General features: G+C 36.3%; 1 protein-coding gene, 1 long non-coding RNA gene and 1 other non-coding gene across 23 annotated transcripts in view; 1 reads left to right on the top strand and 2 right to left on the bottom strand.

Moving 5' to 3' along the window:
* Positions 1–743: 743 nt before the first annotated feature.
* On the top strand, positions 744–883 carry LOC148781318 (U4 spliceosomal RNA). The gene has a single exon (XR_016060053.1). It is a non-coding gene; the product is annotated as a U4 spliceosomal RNA (small nuclear RNA).
* Positions 884–8,431: 7,548 nt separating this feature from the next.
* Positions 8,432–9,621, bottom strand: LOC110007138 (uncharacterized). Its single transcript, XR_002280699.2, has 3 exons — positions 9,350–9,621; positions 8,955–9,254; positions 8,432–8,876 (listed from the first exon to the last, which is right to left on the bottom strand). It is a non-coding gene; the product is annotated as an uncharacterized LOC110007138 (long non-coding RNA).
* A 3,846-nt stretch (positions 9,622–13,467) lies between these two features.
* Positions 13,468–27,893, bottom strand: part of LOC18432867 (5'-AMP-activated protein kinase-like protein) — a 42,217-nt gene continuing 27,791 nt past the window's right edge. For 3 of the 21 annotated variants that reach the window (XR_016059854.1, XR_016059858.1, XR_016059848.1), the window contains 5 exons: positions 27,385–27,527; positions 27,010–27,134; positions 25,954–26,005; positions 13,985–14,117; positions 13,468–13,733 (listed from right to left, as the gene is read on the bottom strand). Coding sequence is in view for 8 of the 21 variants with exons in the window: in XM_020666391.2 (XP_020522050.2) it covers positions 13,629–13,733; positions 25,954–26,005; positions 27,010–27,134; positions 27,408–27,527 (402 nt within the window). In the remaining 13 variants the exon portion in view is untranslated. Of the gene's footprint in view, positions 14,118–14,384; positions 14,451–22,637; positions 22,917–25,953; positions 26,006–27,009; positions 27,135–27,384; positions 27,528–27,893 lie in introns of those variants that run through there. The other 18 variants (XR_016059855.1, XM_020666391.2, XM_011624562.3 and 15 more) reach the window with 13 other exon arrangements.

Genomic DNA, 27,893 nt, shown 5'->3' with positions numbered 1-27,893 from the left:
TTTCCTTAAAAAAAAGGTTTTTTGTTGAAATGGTATAAAAAGATTTGTTGGTGATGAGGTATGGTGAAATCTTTAGAAGTTTTTTTATGTCGTTTGAAAGAAAAACGGAACGAGGGTCTAGCATGAAATAATACGAGTAATTATGTTTCTAGACGAAATTTTCCCAAAAACAAAACACTATAGATGATCCAGACCACCAATCCCAAAAACCGGTCTGCAACGATGGATCAGTAGTTCCAATCAACAATCCCATTGAGAGAACCGGTAAAAAAAAAAAAAACAAAATCAAATAAATTGAAAAAGATAAAAAAAAATATGGAAAAAAAGGTTAGGTTGGATCTATTGGCTCCTTAAAAAAACCCGCTGGTTCTTGATATATGGGAGGAATGGACAGGTCCCACTAATTCCCAAGTCAACTTGGCCGAATCCGATCCGACCCGCTCATTTTTCAAACGTTGGCGGCAAGAACTTCTAAAGAGGGAGAATTCTCGTAGCTATACACACTTGGAAGGTTCTACTGGCAAATGGAGAGAGAGAGAGAGTTGGTGGAGTCGTTTCCATTGACAAAATCGAGAGAAGGTCGATGAAGGCGTGAAAGAGTTTCGTGGAGAGAGAGAATGCGAGAATTGGCGGAGGCGTGATGCCGAACCTTGTTCATTTAATATATATCCCACATCGTTGAAGAGTGGGAGGAACGTGAGTGGAACGGGTTATAAAACGAGAGAAGATTGCTTGTATCTGATATCTTTGCGCTTGGGGCAATGACGCAGCTAGTGAGGTATAACCGAGGCGCGTCAATTGCTGGTTGAAAACTATTTCCAAACCCCCTCCTTGGCCTAGGTTCAGCCTTGTGCCATCGAGAATTTCTGGAAGGGGCCCCTCCAAAAGGGAAACCCCTAGCAATACTCAACCCTAAAATTTTAGCCACTAGTAGAAAAAACTCTATAACTTCAAATAACTGTTCTTCAGTTAGTAAAAATCCTGAACTCGAAATATTTGTCCATTAATTAGAAAAACTCTAGAAATATAATGCTCAACTAATAGTCTCTCTTAATTTAGATATTTTTTGGGAGGGTAATATTTGCAACGATTTTGTATTGCTGAAAAAAAAATAAAAAACCTAGATTCACGGGATATGAATGTATGCTTCGCATGATACATCTCAATGCTCTTCGATTTGAAGCACGGGCTCATATTGTTCTTTGGATCTATCATTTCAAGAGTATTTGTAAACGTATACAAAGAGAACATTTGTTTTTAGCATGACCGTTCAATCATATTTGTCTGTCTAATTTTAAATTAGCGAGTTGTATGCCATTAACTAGATTCAAAAGTTAAAAAAAAAAAAAAGATTCTCAAATTTGTGACTGAATCCAATTTAACATCTAATGACTAATTGTGACATCATTGTAACAATGGTTAATGGACTCAGGATAAATATTTATCATGGACGGCTTGAGTACTCAACCCTTGTTTCATATTATAGTTGTGGACACCTCCTATAATGTGCTGTTGGGAAAAAAAACCATGATAGTACAACAATGGCATAATCCCCTCTATACTCTGCATCAATCATTCATGTGCAAATAGACAACAAAAAGACTGTATGCGTAGACAAGAAGCCTACCATGTTGGGTTTATGTGGCCTTTAAATGTATTATAAGTGCTTGTAAAATGAAATGATATAAGTGGAACATGAACTCAGTGGGAGTGTGGTCCCTTGTGGACCATACTAAGCAAATGATGTTTGCTGATAACGAACTGTGGTTGACGGTTTAAGCCAGTCGGTTGGGAAAACCCCATGTCACCTGGGCACAAAATATCAATCGATAAGGGCTCTAATGGGTCACCCCTTGATGAGGTCGGAGCACGCCCAGATGAGTGAGCCGAGGGACTGTGGGACTCTTATGTGTGATGATGACCTACAAAGATAGGGCCAAAGCCTTCATCCATGTACCATCACACGGCGTGCATATTGATAGACCATTTCGAAAAAGCAATCTACCTTTTCAGGGTGAAGTGTATGCATGTGCGAGAGACCCTATATACCATAAGAACTGTGGTCGTATCAGGTCTAGGTGACCTTGACTCATCTCTAGGGGAGAACCTGAAATCCACAAATTGGGATTGTGACCCATTGGATTATCGGCTAGACTTTGGTGACCCGCTAATAAGCCCCTGGTCGGACTGTGGGTCAAGGAAAACACAGGGTCGGTTCGATAAAGCAAGGTGTGGTCCGTAGTCTATAGTTGAAGGTGGAGTGCCTCATGATTGTTGATTTAATTTCTAAGCCATATGAATCTTAATTATGTTTGTTTTATGATAAAAATTATTTTAGAATTATTATTTAAATTTTTATGAACGTCTGGATATTTTTTTATGAAATTTGGATTTGTAAAATTAACGATATTAAATTTACAATAGTTTAAATATTCAAATAAATATTTTAAAATTATTTTTATTATTTTTATTATTTTTATTATTTTTAAATATAAAATAAAATTTCGTAAGGGCCCATTACGCACATGGGCCCGTCACGTTCTAGAAGGTGGGGCCATGCATGCCTTCCTTGAATTGGCACGCCCAACCTCTTATCACTTTCTATTTTTTGCCAAGATTTTGTTTTGTGGTCCATGTGACCTTATGTTAGGGTAATAGTCAATTGTGACATGTGTTTGAAATATATTGATCATATATTGACTAACTATTGAAGTGATTGTTGACTTGATATATCTTTGAAAGATTTTGTGAAAGTACGAGAATGATCATGTTATTTTATGTTATGTATAATATTTTGATTGGATTTAATTTGACTTAATTTCTATTAATTAGAAAATGGTTTAGGAAATAGAGATAATGATTTATGCACATTCCATAATATTGATGGCCCATCTATGGAATGGATAGCTCAGATCTCTCACCCCACAAGTCACCCTTGATCGACGGTCTACAGTCAATCTCAATTAAGATGCAAACTATGGGAAACCCTAAGAAATCCTAAACCCAATTTTGCACTATAAATAGGGGTGTACCCCCCTTTTATTCTCTACACATCTCTCCTCTCTCTCTCTTGTCTCTCTCTAAGGGGCACTCCCCATTCTCTCTTCTCCCTCTCAAGACTTTCTCTCTCCTCCCTGTAAAGCATCTCTCTCTCTAGATGTCTCTCTCTCCTAACCTATCTCAAAAGGGGCACGCCCCAACCCTAGGTCACCTCCTAAGCCTCTCTCTCATTTTGAATAGCATAAGGGTTGGGTAGTATGGGATATACCAAAATAAGTATTGGGGTTAAGATCTGGGTCTGATAAATTCTAAAAGGGTTCCATAGAATTAGTTTGGCTTAAACTTGCTCTCCCGGTTGAAGATTGACGCTAGATCGTTAATCCTACGCCATCGGATAGTGGTGACTCGGTGTCGGGTGTAATAAGCCTTGTTGAAGTAATATCAAGTACTCTCCATTTTATTTCTTACAATTTAATTTTTATATTCTCAATTATAAGAAGTGGCATCAAGGTTTTTAAGATCTTGGATTTGTTAGTTTTATTTTATGTGAAGCAAGAATTAGTGTAGTAAGATTATTTGTTGTGATCTTTGTCAAAAGAAAAAGAAAAGAAAAGAAAATGAGTAAAAATAAGAAAATAAAAATATATATTTTCCGACAAGATAACATTAGTCTTTCTTTCAATGGTATCAGAGCTATTAATACTTGATGCTATTAGATGTTTTTTCTCTTTATAGAGTCTAGATCAATTTTGAGAATGAGATATAAGAAAACATTGACCTTTGTAATCAAGTAATACACCTACGGTTAAGAATTATTGGAATATTTCAACACCAGAAAGGCATTCTGCATAATGGGTATTCTGGGTTATTTTGGAGTAGTGATATGAAAGAGATAATGATGAATTTTTCTATTACATACCTCAGTAAAATTGTGTGTCTTTGAAAGTAGGATCTGCCTACAAAATTTCAGTAGGAGATCCTAAGGGAATTGAAAGTTATGGACTCACAAATGAAGGGTGTCAGTTCTGACCCTGTAAAAATCAGGAACTGTCCATTGAGTTCTATGATTTTTCCTACCAATAATATGATTTTATTTCTCGCTGAAATTTTATTACGACTCATAAAATTGAATCTAATTTTAAACAAAAAAATTTTCATCAAGAAATTCGTTGTGGTTTGAAAGATATGATTGATTTATTGAAGGATGCGCAAGTCTTGTTTTCTGCAACGAAAATTATTTCCATGACTTGAAAGTCAAGATTTCATTTCTATTCTTACCAAAATGTTTTATGGCTCAGACTAAGGTTTTAGACTTCCATTCTGAGTATAGTTTCTAATAAAATTTATTTGAGAGAGAAATATTTGAGGGAAGAAACGAATAAAAATTTTGGATTGAAAAAATATCATCCTGAATTTTCTGTAATTTGGTATGTTCTTCATTAAAACATGAGTAGCTATATTTATCAAGCCTACTTAACAGAGTGATATGAGACTTGTGGAAATATATATTTTTATTTTCCTCAAGTGCCTAATAGATGGATATTTCGTGACATATGAAATCAGTTGCGTACTCTTCCAAGATTAAAAAAGTTTGTCAAACGAGTAAAAGCAATAAATCAAGAAAGCTTATGTACCACACTACATGGTTTTAAGGTATGAAATCTATCCCACATTACATGGTATGGTTATATCGGGAAAGATGATTTAATAACTTTTTTATTATGTTTAATATGCTTTGGTTATATTTTTTGGCTAATTGTTTTATAAATATATATGGAGTTTATGGACATTAAGCGATAGGTGCTAACAAATTTGAAAGAACTGATTTTTTTTAATACCATGTGTTTTAGTGCCTCATTGTGCTAGAGTATAAACTACTTAAGCTAGTAATACATATGGAAATGTGATTTGATCAAAAGATTTGAGCCATAAGGATGAAACACGAGAGATATGTGTGGCTCATTCAAACATGTAAGCATGAAGGGAGTATTTTGATGGAACTCGATCTTAGTGACCATCCTCCCAATAATATCCATAATGTGATATGTTGTATGTGATATGATGTGTTGCATGTGATGATGATTTCTTAATAAAGTCTTCATATTTGCTAAAAAAGAAATATTTTGTCAATGCTTTAATAGACATTCTTTAGCCATGTTTTATTTTGGACAAAATTATAAGATGGTATTTATGATTTGTTTTTTTGTAACCATGGACTTGAATTAGTAGGAAATTAAAAGTGAATGTGGTAAAATGATTTATGAATACTAAGCATGTATTTTAAAATTAAAATTGAATGATTTGAGAAAAACCTAAGTCTATGACTTTGAGAAAACCACATAGTCTTGCAAGGTCCACTAAGTCTTTATAAATATCATTTTAAACTGTCATACTAATATATAATTATTGTTTGCAAATATATATATATATATATATATATATATATATACACCAAGTCAATATTTTTTTTTTATTAAAGAAGAAAACATTGTGTCATGAAGGTATTTATAAAAGTGGGATAAAAACTATCATGCATTTTTTAAAACATACTCATATACCTTGACTCATGTTTTTAGATATTTAAAATCCTCGATTACCTAAAACCTTGAACCATAGGAAATATTATAAGAATGTCTTCTTACTAGGCTTCCTTGACACATGTTGTGTTGATTAGATAACTTGATTTGTATGAATTTACTACTAAGATAACTAGTGTGGTTGACTTTTTGTGGTTTAGGAAGGTTTTACATATTATGAAACCAACGAGCATTGAATTACATATTACATGAGACTTGATATGTTACTTCATGATATAGGCATAAGAATATTGAAAATGTATACGTTGTATGCATAATAATTGAGTGGGAGCGGCTACAGTCCCACGTTTCTTTTAGCTGTGTGGGTATTCAGATATACATGTGCAAGCTATTTCATGGATCCAGATGATGCAAAGCCTACATCTGGATATGTGTTCATACTTGGAATGGGTACAAATTCTTGGAAATAAAAAAAACAGGATGTGGTGGAATTATCCATTATGGAGGCAGATAAGGATTTTCTGTGACAACACGGTGGCGATATATAAGTCAAATTAGTCACGATTCCATAAGAACTCCAAACATATAAAACCATACTTCTATCACCTGAGGAATGAGGTGAGATTAAGAAAGATCGAGATCTACATAAACTAAATATCCAAGTGGGACCACCAGTTAGCATTTGACATGCCAGATGGAACAACAGATTATAATGTTGTTCACCCATGGAACCTGGTTGTATTGCTACAGAAGGGAGCAACTTATTTGAAGAACTCCTTTGAGCCCATTAACCTACAACCCCATACGATGAGGGTACATGATGGTCTTCTACGACAACAAGTATGTCATTCGCGATGCGATATGAAAGATGGGCTAAGACCACTTTTGGGACGAGATCCGAGTAGCAAAGAGAAAACAGGCATTGCCTCTATAAGGCCTTTTGTAAAATGATTGATAATGAAGGCCATGATTAATGTATAAAGAGAGAATCAGTGAAAAGTGCTTGAGAGAGAGTTTATAATTGGGAGAGAGAGATGGGGATGAGAGAAAGTGAGGAAGAGAGAATGTAAGGCCTTCAAAGGCCAAGTAGGATATGTTGGGTTTATGTGGCCTTTAAAAGCCTTATAAGTGTTTGTAAAATAAAATGATATAGTAGAACATGAACTCAGTGGGAGTGTGGTCTCTCATGGACCATACTAAGCAAACGATATTTGCTAATACCTAACTGTGATTGATAGTCTAGGCCAGTCGGTTAGGAAAAACCCATGTTACCTGGGCATATAATATCATCCGATAAGGGTTTTAATAGGTCACCCCTTATGAGATCGGAGTATATCCGAAAGAGTGAGCCGATGAACTGTGTGACCCTTGTGTGTGATGGTGGCCTACAGAAACGGGGCCAAAGCCTCATCCATGTACCATCACACGGCATGCATATTGATATTCCATTTCGAAAAACAATCCACCTTTCACGGTGAAGCGTATACATGTGCTAGAGATACCCCTATGCACCATAAGAGCTGTGGTCGCATCAGGTCTAAGTGATCTTAACTCGTCTCTAGAAGAGGATTTGAAATTTACAGACTGGGATTGCGACCCCTTGGCTTATTGGTCAGACTTTGGTGACTCGTTAATAAGCCCCTACTTGGATTGTGGGTCATGAAAAACACTGGGTCGGTTCAATAAAGTAAGTGTGGTTTGTAGTCCACATTTGAAGGTGAAGTGCCCTAGATTGTTGATTTAATTCCTAAGCTATATTAATCCATTTCTTATCAAATTAATTTTATTATTTTTGTTTTATGATGAAAATTATTTTAGAGTTATTATTTGAATTTTTATGAACGTCTGGATATTTTATTTATGAAATTTAGATTCGTAAAATTAAAGATATTGAATTTACAATGATTTAAATATTCAAATAAATATTCAAAAATTATTTTTATTATTGTTAAATATCAAATAAAATTTCATGAGGGCCCATTGTGCACATGGGCCCGCTATGTTCTAGAAGGTGGGGCTTTTTCATGATTGGATTTGCTTTTTTATTGATGGGAAAATGGTTTAGGAAAAGGGGATAATGTTTCATGCACCTTCCATAATGTTGATGGCCCATTTATGGAATGGATGGCTCAGATCTCTCACCCGACAAGTCACCCTTGATCAACGGTTCACATTTAATCTCAGTTAAGAGGTAAACTATGGGAAACACTAAGAAACTCAAAACCCAATTTTGCACTATAAATAAGGGTGCACCCCCTTTTATTCTCTACATATCTCTTTTCTCTCTCTCTCTTGTCTGTCTTTAAGGGGCATGCCCCACTCTCTCTTCCCTCTATAGCCTCTCTCTCTCTAGACCTGTCTCTCTCCTAACCTATCTTTAGAGGGGCACACTCCAACCCTAGGTCACCTCCTAGGTCTCTCTCTCATTTTGAATAGTCTAAGGGTTGGGTAGTATGGGATATGCCAAAATAGGTCTTGGGATTAAGATCTGGGTCTGATAAATTCTAAAAAGTTCCATAGAATTACTTTGGCCTAAACTTGTTTTTTCGATTGAGATTGAAGCTAGATCATCGATCCCGCGTCATCGGATGGTGGTGACTCAATGTGGGATGTAATAAGCCCGCTTGAGGTAATCTCCGGCACTCCCCATTTTATTTCTTACAATTTAATCTTTATATTCTCAAGTATAAGAAGTGGCAACAAGGTTTTTAAGATCTTGGATTTGTTAGTTTTATTTTATTTGAAGCAATAATTATTGTAGTAAGACTATTTGTTGTGACCTTAGTCAAAAGGAAAAAAAATGTGAAAAAATAAAAATAAAATTATATAGTCCCCGACAAGATCACAGTAGTCTTTCTTTCATATCACAAGAAAAATCATGTAGCCGATGCAAATTTCTAACTAGAAGAGGATTCGGAATTCATGATTTATGAAGAACTGACAGCTCGAGGATATGGGGAAGTCGAACACTTCACAGAAGAATACGATGGGGAGCTCGGTGACTTCATCATACGCACATTAGAAATGATGGATATCATCGACCAAATGAGGTCTCTGACCCATCTTTCACAGGTATACTAGCAATAGTGAACCTCTTCAAGACAGGATCATACCCTCAGAGTGATAAGATATAATCATGTTGCTTATAACATTATGAAGAACGTAAATTATGTGAAGGTTTGGGAGAAGGAAAGGACTTGATTGCCCAATTACAAGCTGCAGAGCAGGCTGCTAAGAGCCTGGGCCTCGGCAAGGTACAGGTAGCCACCCCTCGCTGATCAATCTTCTTTCCCTACCATCGATGTGGTTACCGAAAGATCCCCTAAATTTCGTGAGAGCCTGATCACCGCACATAAAACGAACTTCGTTAGCAAGGGTCAGGAACGTTTTAATCAGGAATTGAATCATAGTGCGAACCTGTTGTAGGACGACTCGAGTGAAGAAGAGCCAATGTGACGAAGTCCATAGGTGGTCTGATCCTGCGTCGTAAGGATTTTGCCGGATTCCTCCAAGGGAAACCCCTTTAGAGAGCGTGGCACACTCTCGATGGCGGCGAGCATATGTGTATATCATATATGACTTCTATCCTCCATGTCTGATAGAAAATAGCAATTGTATCAACAAACAAAGGTGCAACATGTTGGTATTTGGTCCTGACAGAAAATATTAGGTCTTGGCAATTATATCCGCTGCCCCTGATGCGTCTTGTATCCGACCCTACATCAACAGGAGGTAAATGTCGAAACGTAGGAGCCTAGAACAAATTTGGAATCAAAATTTGAATTCAAAACAGTTCCTCAAGGACACCATACCTTCAATTTCTTTGGGAGGCCCTTGGGTTCCTACCTACTTGTTTCGCATGTCCATCTGTGGACCAGTTTCCAGTAACCATCCATCATCCGAATAGCTCCGGCCACGTTGAAATCCCCATGGCTATGGTCCTTATCATACAATCTGGCACTCCAACACTACAGTGCCCTTGGTGCCCACCTTGGTCCATCATACTCCCCTCTTTGTAGCTGTATAATTCAGGGCAAAAACCATGTCACATGCTCCTCTTTCTTCTAACCACCTCATGCACCCCCGTTCTCCCTGGTTTAGCCGTATGTATGTGACTCTCTACTCCCAAGTGGGAAACTCCACTTCTTAGTTTAGCAATATAGTTGAGGGGGTGTTTGATAATAGGAAGTTAGGGGGAGGAAGAATGAACTTTCTCATTACTATAGAAGTTCCGTGTTTGATATACATAACTTATAAAGTACAAAAGTTCCTCTAGAATTTCCTTATTTCCTCGTGCTTAAAAGAAAATCTTCCATCTAAATGATGGAACTTAAAATAGGAAGTTGGTTTCTCAAATTCTATTATGCCTCCCTCCTTATATTTATATTATTAATTTGCATTTATATTTGCATTATATTATATTATATTGTATATATTATATATGAATAAATAATAATAATAAAATAATTCATTATATTTATATTATATATTATATATTATATAAATACATATTAATAAAATAATGGTGCAGTTTGTATAAAGCCAACACTCTAAACAATCCAATTACAGCCCGCCTTCAAATAGCGTCGAGAAATGTGGTTTCAGTGCTGGAAATCTTTGTGACAGTCTTAAAATATATTTTCATCTTTACATATAAATTTTAAAGCTTAAAAAATAGTGTAGATCAAGTAGATCTATGAAAACTTGAAAATCTTGAAAATTGATGGTCCAAAAATACGTTATAGGATGCACTATTTCCAAAATTTGAACTCCATTTTTTTCTCATGTCCATGCATTTTGATGTCGAGATGATCAATTTGATGATATTAAGGCCCCAAAACAACCTCTTCGACTGAAATTTTTGAGGTCGGCTCTAATTTGATTGTTTAGAGCCTCCGCTCTATATAAATTTTTCCCATAAAATAAATATAAAATATACTATATTATATGATAAATGATACTATGAGACCCTCCCACACCCATGTGAATAGGACCCCAAAAGATCACCATTAAATTTTGATACAAATCTCTAGAAAACTTATCAATAAACCCATTCGTCCAAGTCCTATACCCATGTCATAACTTTTCTAGAGATCTATGTCAAAATTTAATGGTGATCCTTTGAGATCCTACTCGCATGGGTGTGGGAGGTTCTCATAGTGTCATTACTCATATTATATATTATATTACGTTATATATAATATATTTACTTAAATTATTATTATACATTTGCATTATATATAATAGGAAGATGCTACAAAATGCCTATAGGAAAAAATGAACAGTGATTCACCTAGTCTCATCACTGTCCAAAGTTCATCACACAGTAACGATTGTCTAGTAGTGTTTCATTTTTCAATTTTCTTTTTCTACAAATCAGAATGACTTGAAATTTGGAACGTGTGTTCATAAAAAATAGGCAAATCTATAAAAAAAAATATAAAAAAAATATTTTATATGAAAAAAGTGACCAAAATGCCTCCGAAATGTTTGGGGGGTATTTTGGTCAATTTATTTTTCAAGAATTATTTTTTTCATATTTTTATTAGGTGCACCTCACTAAGATGTACAGACTCTAAATTTCATATCATTCCGATTTGTAGAAAAAAAATGAAAAATAAAACACTACTGAACAATGGTGACCGTGCGATGAACTTTGGATGATGATGAGAGTAGGTGAAATCACTTATCATTTTCGCCTATAGGCATTGAGAAGACTTTTTCAATATAATATATATATGTTTCATATTTTATTGTATAATATATAATAATAGATATTTATAATATTATATATAATAAAAATATATATTTATTCTAATAGAATAAATATAAAATACAATATATAATATATTATATTACGTAATATATATTATATATTATAAATATGTAGTATAATAATTGAAATATAAATATATAATACTATATATTTTATTATATAGTATATATTAAAATAAATATAAAATACACTATATTATATATTATATTATGTAATATATATTTATATATATAATATATTTTATGTATGTAATAGATATTTACAATATAATATATAATATACATTGTTTTATGTTTAATATAAAATAATATTTAATATTTTCATATTATGTATATAATATTTAAATAATCATGACTTTATATTCTTACCTAAAACTTTTTAGACATTTCAGCAAGTTATCCACTTAAAACTTCCTTAAATAACCTCTTTCTTACCGCAAAGAACTTTCAATTTCATTTCAAGAGGACATTTACCCTCCTGTAAACTGGCCCTTGGGAAACCGTGCTTTGTCCCGGCAACAAAACAGGTATCTTTCAACAAGCACTCAATTATTGCCTTTACATAAAAAACACTATCAATGTCCTCTTCTCGTCTTTTTTTTCTTTAGCACATTTCAACCTTTTTATTTGCTTGAATTTTTTACATTCCACACGTGCCATCAAATAGTGTATGTGCATCTCCACAAACAAGTAAAGAGTTCCCGCATTTGATCGTATCAACTTGTGGTGAATTAGGAATCAGGCTTGAGCTTGAGTAGTTAAACAGTTGACGTTAAGCAATGTTGTATGTCAAGTTTGATTCCTGACAGCCGTTCACGTCAAACAACACTGTATCACAAAGTCGATTCCTACAACTACCAAAAACAAAATAAAAAATAAAAAGAAAACCACATATTGGATAATCCACATACCCATATCATGATGGCATAATCCAAAGCTGAAGTATATTTCGCACATAAATTATGCTCCCTTGGGAGCTATTGTGCATCTACTCACTCAAATCACTTACTTTAGGTAAGAGTTTTTTAGTCTAAACTTTTGCCAACCACAAAAGAATTCCTAGATTTTTTTTTTTTTTTCTTTTTTTAAGAAAAAATTTGTATTTTGAGTCATGTGATACCTAGATCTGGCCCTTCAAAAATTGGACAGCCTCTATTCAATCTTGAAGCATTAGTTTTTCCAGTACATGGAGTTCTCTTTGGAATTTTTTTTTTTTTTCCTACTGTAATTAGCCTATAGATTTTAAAGACTATATCCCTAAATTTGAGATCTACACAATATCCCTATCATGCATTTTATCCAAGGGAGTAAATAGATATTATACTCTCTCGAGATCTAAACAATATCCCTAGCATGTATTTTGTCCAAGGGAGTAAATAAATATTATACTCCCCAGGGAGTAGGAAATCATTTGGGATATATAAGAATAGACTGCAGATGTTTTAACGCAGGTATTTTTTTGTGCAATTTATTTGCTGGTAAAGTTACAAAAATGGATTCTCCAAAACAGCAAAAAAAAAAGAGAATTAAGAATAAAAGGAAAATCTAAAACCCAAGAAAGCTTAACAATTATCAGCAAAAAGGAAAAAAAGTAAAACTATAATGCCAATTTCCATATGATTTCGCTTACATTTTGAATATATTATATTTTTACTGTCTTTTACAATCTAATAGCTTATACTTTCCATGTAAACTTATTTTTAAGCGACATTAGTGGAAATGCCTCCATCAAAGCTTCCCAAAGCATCAAAAAGCCACAACATTGCAAAAAATAGAGATAAATGGCCAAATTCTGGGCTTTAACGGTTAAACATGTTGCCCTTGGCAGAATTAATTTAAATTTCAACGTTGGAGATCTTTCTTATGTGTGTAGCTACTTACTGAAAACAGTTCATTCAATCCTTTGTTTCCAATGGGTAAACAGGTATTGAACACAATCTTGAGGTTGTCGAAAAAAAGCAACTTTGAATTGAGCTGTGGTTTTCGAACCCAAATTCACTTTCATATCTTAGTGTATATAGGTAGGGTTATTTCTCCCACATTCTGGTTTTCTTGTAATGCTGAGTCTTTAGTAACATGCTTTATTTATATATATATAAGAAAAGAAAAAGCCTTGATACGGGTGTGATTCATGATCAGTGGTACTAGAAAATGATGGTACATGAATGATATTGTTTTTATATATTAACCTGGATGATCTTTGTTCCTCTCACTAAAAGCAACGATTACCTATTTCATTTTATGGTCATCAAGAAGGGAACATGGCCCTTTCTGAAATTTTTGGGGAGACTGATGCACCTGGGAACCACATTCCAGTTAGTGGAATGGTGTACTACAGCCTGGATTGGAGCGCAGCAAATATGAATCATGTCTTCCAAAGTGAATCACATATTGGCTGGTATTATTGAAACTGGTGTCAAGCTGTAACAGATAAATAAACAAAAGAAAGTGATGAAGTATGACATTAAAAACAAGTAGCAGGAATTGGACTAGGATGGCCAAGATAAGAAGCAAAATTATTCGAAGTTTATCTTTCATGAACTATAGCCTCATTTGACTACTATATCCATATGGCTCAAAAGCTGTAAACGTTGAGCATAAGAGAGACTAGTTTTTTTTTTTTCCCCCATCAGTTCTTGATAGAGCAACAGTAATAGCAATTCATTGCATACCCAGGCAATATTGATTCGAGCTGCATGAAGCAAATCATGGTTCAACTCTTAGAATATTGTTCTGTATATTATCCTTTGTAATAAATTCTCTTTGGGAATCGATCATCCAATGACCATCCACTATGAATTTTATCTGTTCCAAGCAAAACAAATGGTTAACAAACAGATAGTGTATAAAGTAATATGGCTAATGAGCTCAAAAACATTTTGAAATTCAACAAATACGATGGATACAGGACTTGGTTGAACATGGAGTTTGAAAATGTGGCAAACTGGAAAAATTTTAGTCGACTCTGTATGTCACACATTAAATACATGACGCGCCAAATATTATAAACCACACAATAAAACTACATAAATCAAACACTCATTGGGGATAGCTAACAAGTCACAAACAGACCTTTATGCACTAGATTTCATTTTCAACTCCTTATAAAAAAGTGAGGAAGCTGGTCAATTCTTTGCTCTACAAAATTAACATGCAGAAGTTAAATGTTGAACAAGTTTAGTAACTGTAAACCCCAAATAAACATGGACAACAGTGGAATATGACCAACCCCATTACATCATATCGACAGCAGGATTGTTTTTAAGAACGTTAGGAAAGAAAGACCCAAATGATTGGCACTAGAAATAATAAATGTGCTTCAATGTGAAATCCAACATTATATATCAGTTATAATCCAATGGTCTTCTATTAGACATCCTGTGCATGTGCAGAATAATATCAATGTAACTCACATATTTGCTTATTGACATTTTCTTTTCTTTTGCTGGTAGGTAAGCTAGAGATGGGTGTTTACATGGGGAAAACATTCCTAGGGCAGCACTTTACCCTGGAAACTCATCCCTAGCTGCTCTGTATATTGGTCCTAAATAGATTTTTTCTGTTGTTTGCTCTTTAGTCCCTTCTATTGTGGGAATTTATCTTCTCAATAAAATGGGAGTCCTAAAGAATTGGCCAACCAAATGAGACTAAAAACCATGAAAAAATAAAATATAACAAAAATTAGAACATGGAAAGAATAGTAGTAATGCGCCCAACTAGTACCCTAGCCAGTTTGTTCCAAAGCAAACACCCGATTTGGACAAAATGGTCAAAACAAAATTTGATTAGTTTAAGCCGGCTGAACTGGTTGGACTAGCCAAACAAAGTCCAGCAAAATTTATTTTTATTTCTATAGATTTCATAGTATTTTTGGGCTATTTTTCTTTATTTTTGTGAAAAAAAGGTCCAACTAGTCTCACAAGCTCCAACCAGTTTTGACAGAACCAAACCCCTCACTAGTTCAGTGGTATGGTCTGGTCCTAACAACAGATATAGTGCAACATGTGTTCTTGGGAACAGCTCAATTTTCATATTATGTTTTCCTCACAGAAGATGAGAGGAAGCAAGAACATATACTAAGATACTTTTTCAGTTTCGCTTTTTCAAATAGAGACTAGGAGTTCATAAAGAACTAGACAAATAGAGGAATTATATGATGAGATAAACAAGGACAGCAAGCTATTTAGAAAACACAACACAAAATAACTTGAACACTATTTTTCTTTATTTTTTGAAAAAAACAATTACACCTCATCTTATGAGCTCAGACCAATTTCGGCAGCACCAAACTGCTCACCAGTTTGGTGGCTGGTAATGCAACATATTTTCTTGGGTAATGCTAATTTTCATATTATGTTTTCTCTTTTTCAGTTTGGGTAATGCTAAATTTCATATTATGTTTTCTCTTTTTCAGTTTGGGTAATGCTAATTTTCATATTATGTTTTCTCTGTTTCAGTTTGGGTAATGCTAATTTTCATATTATGTTTTCTCTTTTTCAGTTTTGCTTTCTTAGATAGAGACTGGGATTTGGTAAAGAATCAGACAAATAAAGTATATGAAGGAGAGAAAGCTATTTGGAAAAACGCAATAAAAATAAACTTCGAGAGCAAGAGAGCTTACGACGTCATGAAAGAATTTTGTGTGATTGTGTGTAGAATGCCCTGAGGCATTCCACGCACGAAGAATAAGAGAATAAAGGAAAGAGGAATGATAGAAGACAATTTTTTTTTTTTGGTGACAACTGATTCAGTAAAATTAATGTACAACTATGTACCATTTTCATTTACAAAACTGAGCACATGCACAGTATACTTTATGTATGACTGTATATTAAATATGCCATAAGTACAACATTAAGAAGCGCACAAAAAGGTCATAGCAAGGTCTGTTTTTGATACCCCTTCAAATATTTCTCAACATTGTATTCCCCATATGTATGAATAATGAAGGCCCGGATTTTCTTGTCAAATATTTGTTGTAACAACCGAGGAACAGTAATTTGACCACTAACCCCATCCAAATGCATTCTTAGACTCTCCTTCTATTTCTACCTTAGGCCACTTCGTTTTATTCTTCAAAGCCAAAAAGAAGTAACCAGGCCTCCACCTCACATGCATCACATGAGTGTAGTGGCCTGGAATAGGTCATTTACACTATATCATTGTGGTCCCACAGCAAACCAACCAAACTAGAAAAACCAGGAATGCCCTTTAAATTCCATTGAAATCCAACTTGACCAAACCCATGAGAGGAGAGTTCCACTTGCTAGGCTGACTGATGAGGTACAGTAGCTTGGTTGTTTCCATCCAATGGGCATTCCACTTGCTAGGCTGACTGATGAGGTACAGTAGCTTGGCTGTTTCTGTCCAATGGGCATCGAATTCAGTTGAAGGGCAAACCCCTAATTCAGGTCATGCTCTTTCCCATGCTAAATTGTGGCTTTAACATGCTTTTCAACGCTTGCCAGTCCACAACTTCTACAGCTAAAGCACCTAATATTTCTTTCCAGCCAGATTGCCATGGAATTTCCAGCGAAGTTAGTCTCAAAAAAAAGATTCGCATTTTTAGCAGCAGAGATGACTGCATTAGCAGCATTTTTTATTGACATACGTAACATACTAAACCGAAGTGCTTTAAGATGAACGACCAAAATTGGCTAGTGAAATCAATGCAAAAAGGAGGTGCATTTGTACACTCACCTTTATTACACAAGAAGCAGCAATGGGGAATAGACACACCTCATCGCATTTAGTTGTCAATCATTGAAACTTTTTTGCAGCAAGCCAAAGGGAGGCTTGTCTCTTTGGGTGCCAGGGGATTGCCCAACTATGAAAACGAAGGCCCTTTTCTCAGGACTCTACATTGGCATCTCGTACATAGATTTCGTGCAGAGTTCCCCATTACTCTGAGATGCCCAAATCGGTCCAATCTCCCAACTCAATTGGATAAAGGAGTGGCATAAGCCTTGCATCATACTTGTACGAGTGAAAATCTTACCCTACCTTACTAAACACCTTAAACCAGATATCCAAGAAGTCTGAAACCCTTAAACCTTCAACTATATCAGTCAGTGGCCCTTCAATTTCCTGTCAAAATGAACAGTTCAGGAGCTTGGACTTTGCGAGATTGTGGCTGAACCAATGGTCTAACCAAGATCTAATGTCTCCCATTCCCACTTGTACTCTCACATCTTGAGAAAACCTAGCCCTGCAGTTGTTAACCTCTCAACCCTGATAACCTTTCTTGCAATGTTCCTTTATAAACAACTAACCATTCTGTTTCCATAGTTACACTGCTATTCATTTCGTCCCATAGCAAATCTTTTTGTGCCCCTAAACTCTGCCACCACTTTGCTAATAATTCAAGATTTCTTTTTTTCTTTCAATTTGATCATCAAGCCCCATTTTTACACTAAGGCCTACAGACTTTATCACAGCTTACCAAGCAGAATATTATCTTCCCCACTGAACCATACCATTTTCCTTGTCAACTTTTCTATCTCATTTACGACAACTGATGGAACAAGAATAAAAGAAAAATGAATACCTGGTAGATTAGGCAAGCTAGATTGGATTAGCGTAATCCTCCCACCCAAAGAAACGAACTTCGATTTCCCTACCGCTTACTTCTAGTGAAACCTTTCCAAGATTCCTCCCCACATTGCCTTTTTTGGTTGCTCAAGACACTGGGAGCCCTAGATATTTGTTTGGTAGTCATTCAGTATTGGTCCTAATACATTTAGCACCAAAACTCCCTAAAGATCCCGCGTAACACCTATACCAATCAATATGACCTTTGCCATATTCACCCTAAGACCCGAGGCTCCTTCATTAAATGTTCAAAAAGACGGGGGCGGCCGCCTAGGTGGTCCCAACCGCTTAGTGACCTAGGCGGCTACCATGTAAAAGAAAGGAGGGAGGGGAGTTAGCGGCTGCCCAGAGCGATTAGTCAGCCACCCAGGGCCACCATCTTGCACTGGGCCTCCCAACCGCCTAGGCGGCCGACTTTTTGAACATAGCTTCATAATCTCGAAAATGTGCAACTTTTTCACATGCATTTCACTTTTGTTACAGAATACTACAGAGTCATCTGCATATTGCAAGCATGATACTATGGGATAGCCATAGAGTACCTTGCACCTAGTCAACAATTGTGACTCCTAAAGCCCTTCTAGCATCTTATTGAAAGACTGCCAAAATTGAGAAAGGAAGGTGGACAATAACCTGCCTCAGTACCCTAAAACGTGGAGATCAACCTTTTGGGGTTCCTTTGAGGATGATAGGGAAGTGAGAAGAGAAGACAACCTGCTATCCACCTACTCCATCCATCCCCAAACAACATTAACCTATTTTTATCTAGGACTTCTCAGTCAAAGTAATCATGTCTTTTCTAAATCAAGCTTACACATCACCCCTGGGATGTCTCCATGTCTAGAATGGATACACACATGGCCACTAATTCACTATTTAAAATTTGCCTCTATTTGACAGAAGCTGCTTTAGGAAGCGATATTATCTGAAACAACACCTCAGGAAGTCTTGTGACCAATACTTTTGCAATAGTATGACACACTGCCCAAAAAACTAATTCGCCTAAGATATATAATATCCTCAGTGAGATCTTTATTTATAAATCGGAGCTATAGAGGATAAGTTCATTTCACTCTCATCCAATCCTCCCTCATGGAACTCTTGGAACATTGGGAGCACCACTTCTTTAACCAAAATGCTTGGGAAAAAAGACAATAGGTAACCACTGGGAGAAGGGGCCTTATCTCTTTTTTTTCCTAATACTGCCTGCCCCATCTCTTCTTCATCAAATTCCTCTCGAGTCAAATGATGCTTTCTTGAGACATGTTGAATGGTATATCTTCTAAGACAAGAAGTGGTCTGTCTTCTTCCCTAAATGCCTCTTGATAGAACACTATTTTTTTCTCAGATTCATCTACAACAAAGAAACTTTTTTTGTTTGTTTTTTTTTTTGAGAATACACCATAAAATGTTCTTTTACTATAAATAGAAATCTCAGGTGTCAAATTGCTTCTTCTTATACAATAGGCTGTCACATGGACAAATTTGGTTTCCAATCACTTTCATCAAACCATTTCAACCTTGATTTGATGCCAATAAATTTATTCCGAACTTTGGTACCCCTCATTGGAAGCTCAGGCAATAACCTTCATGGTATAATCTATACAGGCTCCTCTCCTCTAACCCATCAATGTAACCCAAAAAAAAAGAATCCAAACAATCCCTCCACAATGAAAGGGGCCACCATTTCTTAACAAGCTCAGAAGTAGCCTCTTAATTTCCAGCCATGTAAGCTCGAATCTAAAAGGCCTCACACCTACTTGCTGATACCAGTATTCAAAACTACAGGAATCCTCTTCATGCTAGAATCCTCCCTATCACCTGGCGAATTCAGTCCACATTCAGCTGTATTTAGCCAATTGAACCCAACCATAGGCGCTTCAAACACCATGTGCTGGAATAATGGGCCACCTAGCTGACATTGTAATCCAGACTAAATGAATAGATCTGAGATCAGGTTCCTCCAATTCAGTCCTGATGAAAACCAAAATCTTGGGCTTCACATTCGAATCTAAACTCATTCCTATTCTCTTCTTTTTGGGGCCTCCCAAACGTCTTGTAATTTTATTTATTTACTTATTTTTTTATTTTTTTAACATTAACACAACAACCTCCCAGACGTCTTGTATTCAATGAAAAATCTTCATAGATTATTATTAGGCTGTGTGCATTGGCAGACTGGTACGCACCTACCTTCTTGATGAGCCTCAGGTAACCTGTGTCATAATATAAATCACAAGTAAGATTTTTCAGTTCCCTGATTCCTCTCCCTCTCTCTTTGGTACCTCTGTTTACCCCTACAACTATGCTTATTCTTCTCCTTCTTGACTTTTGCTGCATTAGCCGTGAAGGCATCCAAATATCATCCATTTGACCATCATATTTTAAGTACATAGCACGCAACACCGCTCCCATATTTTCACAGGCCTAAGTAAAATCAGGATTCCTTCTCTGGATCAACTGATCTTCCATCTGCTGGGCATTTGTCCATCAGGCTATAGTCACTGTCTTCATCCCAAGAGAGGCTCTGAGAGGAAGACGTAAAACCCTCATTGTCTACCTGCAACTCCAGCCCTTCAATTATCTGAAACGTTATATCCTTGCTTGGTGAGCAAGAGCAACAACCATGTTACCAACTAGATTCATTTTTGTACCTCCCTGAGCCCAACAAACCAGTTTGCATAAGATAACGCCACACCACTCTAGAATACATCTATTGGAGCCACAGGAAGGGGTGCTTGCAATGTTGATTACAGTGATGACTTCGAATCCTCTGTAGCATCTTCAGGTGCTCTTTCAACTTTCACCAATCCAGTTTAAGGCATTTGCATATCCACATTTGATCCTCTATCTCTCATGGTGTGACGCCCATCGAAAACATCTCATCACCCACGATATTCAACGCCTATTGCTGCCTCATTCCATAGTCCTTTTGGCAAACCTACCTGCCCTCTCGTCTTCTCTGATCCCATACATTGGAACCCTTCCCCTTCTCTTGCAAATGCGCTGTGGGAGAAGCTCCAAGCCCCTTGCACTCAGATTTGAAGATCCGGGGTGGGGAATGATATTGTGTTTTCTTCTCTCACTATTGCATGTCAATCACTCCACTTGCACCAAAAAGTTCAATAAGATTAAATACATCATCAACTCTTGAAACAAGTGCACAGCAGATCTAGTTCGGCATGCTTCATTTGATCATGACAATTGTCCTCTGCACCATATCCTTGGCTATCATCATTGGCATTATCAATTATCATTCGATTAGGGAAAGAGGTAGACTGCAAGATCTGATCGGTAGGATTAGGCCCTTGATTCAGTTAGCCAGGTGCAAGCCATGTCTTTCCTTGTTCCTCCGCCATTAAATTACTGGCTTTTTCAATATACCCAGTCTGGGTCACTGTTATTTCGGTGGAATCAAAAGGTATCCTGATCCACATCGAATGCATACATATCTTGTTCCTGCAGTATTTGCCCCTTCCTGTTGACCTCGAATTTGAATTCAAATTCTGCATTGAATTTGAACTTGAATTTCCATTTTGATTTGAACTCAGCAGATTTAATATCCCTATAAAATTGGCATTGGGTTCTAAGTATTTTGAAGTTTGACTTTCCTTGTGCTTCTTTATCAATGTATCGACCCTTCTTAAGCCACTTCCAATTTGGCTTTGACATGTCTATTCAAGGCTGACTCATCATCCATGTTGGCTCGTCCTCCCCAGGTAAGAGTTCTGTAAACCATTGTCGCATTTGACCTCTGGTGCTTCCTCTGCAGGTTTTTCCCTCTCCTCTGCTCCAGTCATTTTCCAGCCAACATATATACTTGATTTTTCTTCTATTTCCTCTCTGGCGCAGTTTGAGAGGCTTCCTAGGCCTTATCTTTGCCCTTGGCAATATCTCAATTTTCTCCCTTCCACCCCCACATTTTATATTCCAAATCCCATGCAACTATGATAATTTCTTTTGGAATGGAACTATGTTCTGTGATTTTAACCTGAAACCTCACTGTGTGCATACTTTCCTGCTGTTGTTTACTAATCATGCTGAAGGAGGTTTCCACAAGCTTTTGCAATCTCAAAGAGGATTTTATATGTACATGAAGTGGAACTCCTGTGATCAGAATCCAGGCCCTCTTTGGTGTGATCTATCTCCAGATTCTCCACCATGTACAAGAAAAGATGCCTGACACTTCCTCACTCGACCCCCAAATGAATAATGATTTTCCAATTCTGAAGGTCTTACAAATAACAGGGGGTAGTGTTTCACAGTCTCATAGACCATGCCTTCAAGCCAGAGTGATTGGCAATCTGGGGTTCAAATTTACCACCAGAATTGCACTGGGAGTTCCTTTCTCTTGCCAGTAATCTCACTATCTACCCTAATCTTAAAGGGAACCCAAACTTCTTCAGACTTGCTTATGCAGTTGCTATGGGTGTCATTGAACTTATGAACCATCCTATCCTCACATCAACCCATGAATTGGTGACTCGGTTTGAGCAAAAGTGGCAAGCATCCAATTAAGAGGCAATAGGACAGTCCAGTTAACCCCTCAGACAGGATGGTCCAGTGACCAAGTAATGAAGTGGAGGACAGCCAGTCCATTAGTCCTGTATCAAACCAGCAGGTCCTGCTAGGGTCAAGAAAATATTGAAAAACCTTTTCTTTCCCAAAAATATGTGGTTTTTGTTTTTTGAAGAGACTAACAGTTCTATACTATTAAAGAAAGGGTATACAGTAGGTCAAAAATGAGGCTTCCCACAAGCCAGGAACTTTATAAAAAAAATGGCATCCCAAAGAAAGGGAGCCCTATACAAGAATAAGAAAGGTCCCCTCTAAGGGGAACCCTGTTCAAAGTCACCAATATAGAGGTCTAATTAAGTACAAAACAAGGTCCCATGGAGAAACTAGAGTGATGAATAAGGAAATGTCTAGACGGATGATGCAGCCTCCTTCACCAGACAATCATCTTTGTGGTTTCCTTCCTGCCATATATGCCTCCAAGAGACGTGCATACCCCTGCAAATGTGCAAAATCTCATAAAAAATATAAGCAAGTATTGAATAACATTCTTGGAATCCCCATCAAGCACTAACAAAGGGCTCCACAGGGGATTAAAAAGACTTATGCCCTCAAGGAGAGCGAGTGCCTCTACCGTATTGGAATCAGAGTGGCCGATGTGCTTGGAGAAGGAGACGACAATTTGACCCACATGATCCCTAATTAGACCACCAATCCCTAAGGGGGCCGGGATTACCCAGAGAGCATCCATCTAAGTTCAGTTTTGTCTGCCCAGAGATAGAGGGTTCCAAAGGGAACCATGGGAATGCGAGCTTTTCTTGAATAGAGTAAGGATTCCCAGTCTTGGAAAAAGGCCGAGTGGGGAAAATTTTTGAACGATTTGTGATTAGTCGCCCAGAAAATAAGCAGGGATTTAATCTTGTCAAACATTTCACCCGGCCAGGACCTTTCGCCGTGGAAAATTCTGTTATTGCTCGTTTGAAAGGGCCTAGAGAGCAGCAGCAACCAAAGTTTTCCATAAGAAAACAACATCTTTGGGCCAAGGGAAAGGGTGAAGGGAGCAAAAAAGAAGTGGAACCGAGTTGGGTGTAACCCATTGGCACTTGAAGAGTTGGACAAGAGTCCCCCAAAATTTCTTGAGCGACAGGACAAAGGAAAAACAGGTGGGCGTAGCTCTCTTCATCTTCACAGCACATGATGCACCTATTTTTTGATGAATTTGTTTTGTTCTTTTAGGAAAACACATGACGCACCTATTGGGGATGGGCAGACCCCTCTTTCATAGTTGGTCAACCCTAAAGGCCTTTCCAGACAGGGCCACCAAGTTGAATACTTGGACTTTAGGTGGGGCAATGGAAGACCAAGCTTAGGCTACGAGAGAAGTAGGAACTAGGGGGAAAATAGGCGGTTGAAGGAGTTTATGGTAAAAGGATGGAACTGAGAAGAAAAAAAAATTAATTTATGTGACCTCCTCTTTGCAAAAATAAGTGTTTTTGTGCGGTTTTATTTTTGCCCTTAAGTAGTTTAGGTGCCTTTAGGTAATTGTTCATGTTAGGGATGGTTTTGGGGTTAAAAAGAGGATTTGAGAGAAAGAGAGAGAGATCAGCAATTTTCCCTTCCCCCCTCTATCCATCCCTTCCTCCCAAATGTGTGTTTTTTTGTGGTTTTTTTGTCCTTGTTAAGTAGTTCAGGAGCATTTAGTTAATTTTTCATACTAGAATGGTTTTGAGGTTAAAAAAGAGGATTTTAGGGAGCGAGGAGAGAGAGCTACTTCAGAGATTTTCCCTCCCCAACAACCCCCCCCCCCCCCCCCCTTTCTCCTTCTCTCCAAAAACCACCATTTCTAGGACAAAAATCCACTGAGTTTCAAGGGGGATTTCAGCAATCAATCTGCCATTTTATACCCATTTTCTATTTTTAGTTTTATGTTTGGAAAACATATAATAAGTCCCCAAATCTTAGTTGTTGTTGCAAGAAATGATTTTTTTTTTTTTTTTATTTAAAAAACAATGCAATGAACTGTTTCTTGTATATATGTTTTCTATTTTTAGTTTTATGTTTGGAAAACATATAATACGTCTCCAAATCTTAGAGTTGTTGCAAGAAATGATTTTTTTTATTTTATTTAAAAAACAATGCAATGAACTGTTTCTTGTATATATGTTAATGGTTGTTTTGCTTTAATAAATTTAATGCTGTTGATTTTTTCTTAGTTGGTAGCTTATATGCATTCTTTTGTGTACAAAAATTAGGTTTTATGTAGTTTTGAGTTTCAAAGTGCTTTTTATTTTATTTTTGGTTCTCTAACACATCAATGGAACCAAGGAGAACATTGAAAGACACAATTTGTTCTATATCATTTATGTGAAAGATTTTTACTTTTTTATACATTTTTTCCGTTTCTTTATCCTAAAATGCAAGTATGCAACAATGAAAAATGTTGAATTGTTAAAACATTTTTACAATTAGGATTTTTGTAATTTCATTTTTATTTATTGTTTAATACTTTTAATAATTATTTCATACTCTGATACTCATTCAATATTTCTCAACAAAAGCAAGGGTCTTTAGTACTCGGGCGACTTTATAAGCCCTTATTCTTTTTGTGAACTTACTGTAAAACCTTTGTAATCAGGCAAGTTTATAAGCCCACATTTTGTTTAGGGTCTACTAACCTTTTTTGTACTTAGAGACCCGCCTAGAGGGCTCTCTCGGACTACCACAATCTGTACCCCAACTTCTCTAATGCAATTCAAAGGTTAACATTTCAAAAAAATAGAAAAAAAAAAAAAAAAAAACAAAACAAAACAAAAGTAAGGGACTTCTAATATGTTTTAGTGATTTATTCTCAACAGATTTTTGTTTGTGTATACTTTTGATGTAAGATAGTGGGATTGCAATTCTTGTAAGGTGTGCTCAGTAGCTTGGGTGTAGGATTTGTGGTCTCGTAATTGGTACTTCGATATAGGAAATCTCTAATATCAATTGCCAGTGTTTGATAATCATTCTACTCCTTATCATCAAAGATAAACTGGATAAAGCAAAGTTATAATCACATCTAACATTTTCTATCAAATACTTACCCCTTGTAAGTCCATAATACTTTTTGTAAGAATGTGACTTACACTATTGAAACTATGAAAGTGTCCACACTACCATGCTCTGTTTAAACCAGTGCAGTTGACTTATATGAAGCCACTTTAACATTATCTGCAGGAATCTTCAAACCACGTGCAAACTATACACAGTTACTTTGGCAGTACTTACTTCTTTCCATTAATGATATTTATACTTGAAGAAGCGAATAACAAGATACAATTCCCATCTAGGTAGGTGCCAAATACAATGCTTGCAACACAAGGAACATTCACAAACAGTATCATGAGTCGACTTGGGTTTTGGGATGCAATCCTTCATTACCAAACACATATAAAACATGGAAAAACCAATAACCCATCTCATACAGTTGAGTAATTCTAAAAATGTGTTTCAGAAAAGTCAGAAAGCATAAACGAATGCTTAGATAGAATAACACCTCATAAATGCCAGGATAAAGCCACAATATTGCTGACCACTTCATTGTTACCCTGCAGTGTATGTAAGTAAGTACAAAATATTAAAAATGCTTTCTATTGCAGCAATTAAAATTTTCGAAAGATATGAGATGGAAAGATCATTGGAAATTTAGAGAAAAGCTTCATAAGCCCTTGAAGTTCACAATTGATGTTGTCTTGACACAAACTAGTGATAAAGCAAGTAAGGCTTATAATGTGCAACTTGGGATTCCATAATTTTCCGACCTTTTCCAAGGGAGAGAATTATGAACATAAAAAAAATTGAGGAATTACAGAAGAGGCTAAATGGCTGAAACTTAAACAGCCTTGCTTATTATAAACACATTCAAAGAAAGGGGAAACCTATTTGATGATATTGCTTGATTAGCAGCCATCTTGACATTGCCCAAAACTTGGACAAACAGGATCACAGAGAAAATATGAGAGTTGGAGCTAAAGAAGATTTTATCACTCTTGGTATCCAATGAAGAGAAAAGCAATAACAAGCTCACAATATTATTCAACCAAAGAATGTCGTAGATAACCTGGCCCGGCTAAGCCTGGGACACGGCCAGCATATGTGGCGTGAAGGGGCGGGCCTGGTCCAATAGATCATAGTGTAGCCAAATCCAAAGGAAGGCCAGGGCCCAGCCTTTCAAATGGATGGGACCAAAATTCAGGCCTTTTGGCCCGGGCCATTGCCCCTAGTCATAGGAGGATGAGGATCAGTAATTAATTTTTGGGTTCAACTATTGCACTGACCAATCTGAGAAGGAAAAAAAGTCGAACTCCCTCTCTTCAAATAATGAAATATTCATCCTTTATTTTTTCTTTTTTCTTTTTTTACATGTTAATGGAATATGATTGGAACTCTTGACATCACATTGTGGCTCTGCCACCCTGACCATCGTGCCAAGAGCCTCATGAAATATTCATCCTTGTTCTCCAGTTTCATGTTTAGTTTAGCTATAACATATTCAATTTGTGAGATAAACAAAAAATACTTAAAAGAATGGATACAGGGAAACAACTAGCACCTTGATCTCCTCTTATTAGTAATTTCAGGAGAGGAATCAGGTTGCATTTTAATCCAAAGCTGCCATCCATTGAAGCTACCTGCTACCTCCACAATGCCAGCATTACCCCAGTACTCAATTTGAACCTGTTAAAACTACCTCGGATTACTCATTTCAGCGATTCAGAAAAAAAAAAAAAAAAGTCACAGAGTGAAGACCAGTTGTGGCAGATCAAAGTTCAAAAGTACGCCCCAAGACTGGAGGTTCTAGACTAAGCTGCACTTAAACAATGAATACAATCCTGCCAACTTAGCCCACGTTCAATATGATTGACGAAACCCTAAAATATGAAAGGGCAACTAAGATGATCTTTAAATATAAAAAGATGCTTTGTACCATGAAGTGTAAAGAAAAGAGACCTCCTTAAGTCCAGAAAGGTTTCCGTCAGCAACATGCAATATTGCATCCATCTCAGTAATGAGTCGCTTGGCATTATCAATCTCAGTTGTTGACTTTGTCTCAAATGAGGTTAGTGTAGCCTGTGGAATAAACAAATTGTTAGTTTGCAAAGCAAACCTACTTTCTTCCTCAAATAATTTAGATCACATACAACCACGAAACGAAATACTAATGCTACTTCCTTCATTAAATAATTTCAATCAGATGGAACTATGAAACCAAAAAATTTCATTAAAGCATCATCAGATGATCAGAAAAGATTGTCCTAGTTGGCAGTGAAATAAAGGCATTTGATGTAAAAAAATTTCATCAAAAACACTTAATGGTAAAAGATGAATAAATAATAACACTTAAATTCCTGAGATATGACTGTCTATTCTTAAAAAACAAAACAAAATTCGAAATTTTTACTATATATTGCTCCAAAACAAATTTTCTATTCAAAA

This window comes from Amborella trichopoda, chromosome 7, assembly GCF_054954075.1.
Source record: "Amborella trichopoda isolate Santa Cruz 75 chromosome 7, AtrichopodaSantaCruz75HAP2 v2.0, whole genome shotgun sequence".
NCBI lineage: Eukaryota > Viridiplantae > Streptophyta > Magnoliopsida > Amborellales > Amborellaceae > Amborella > Amborella trichopoda.
Note: the sequence above shows the minus strand (reverse complement) of the source record. Positions and strands in the feature narration are given on the sequence as shown.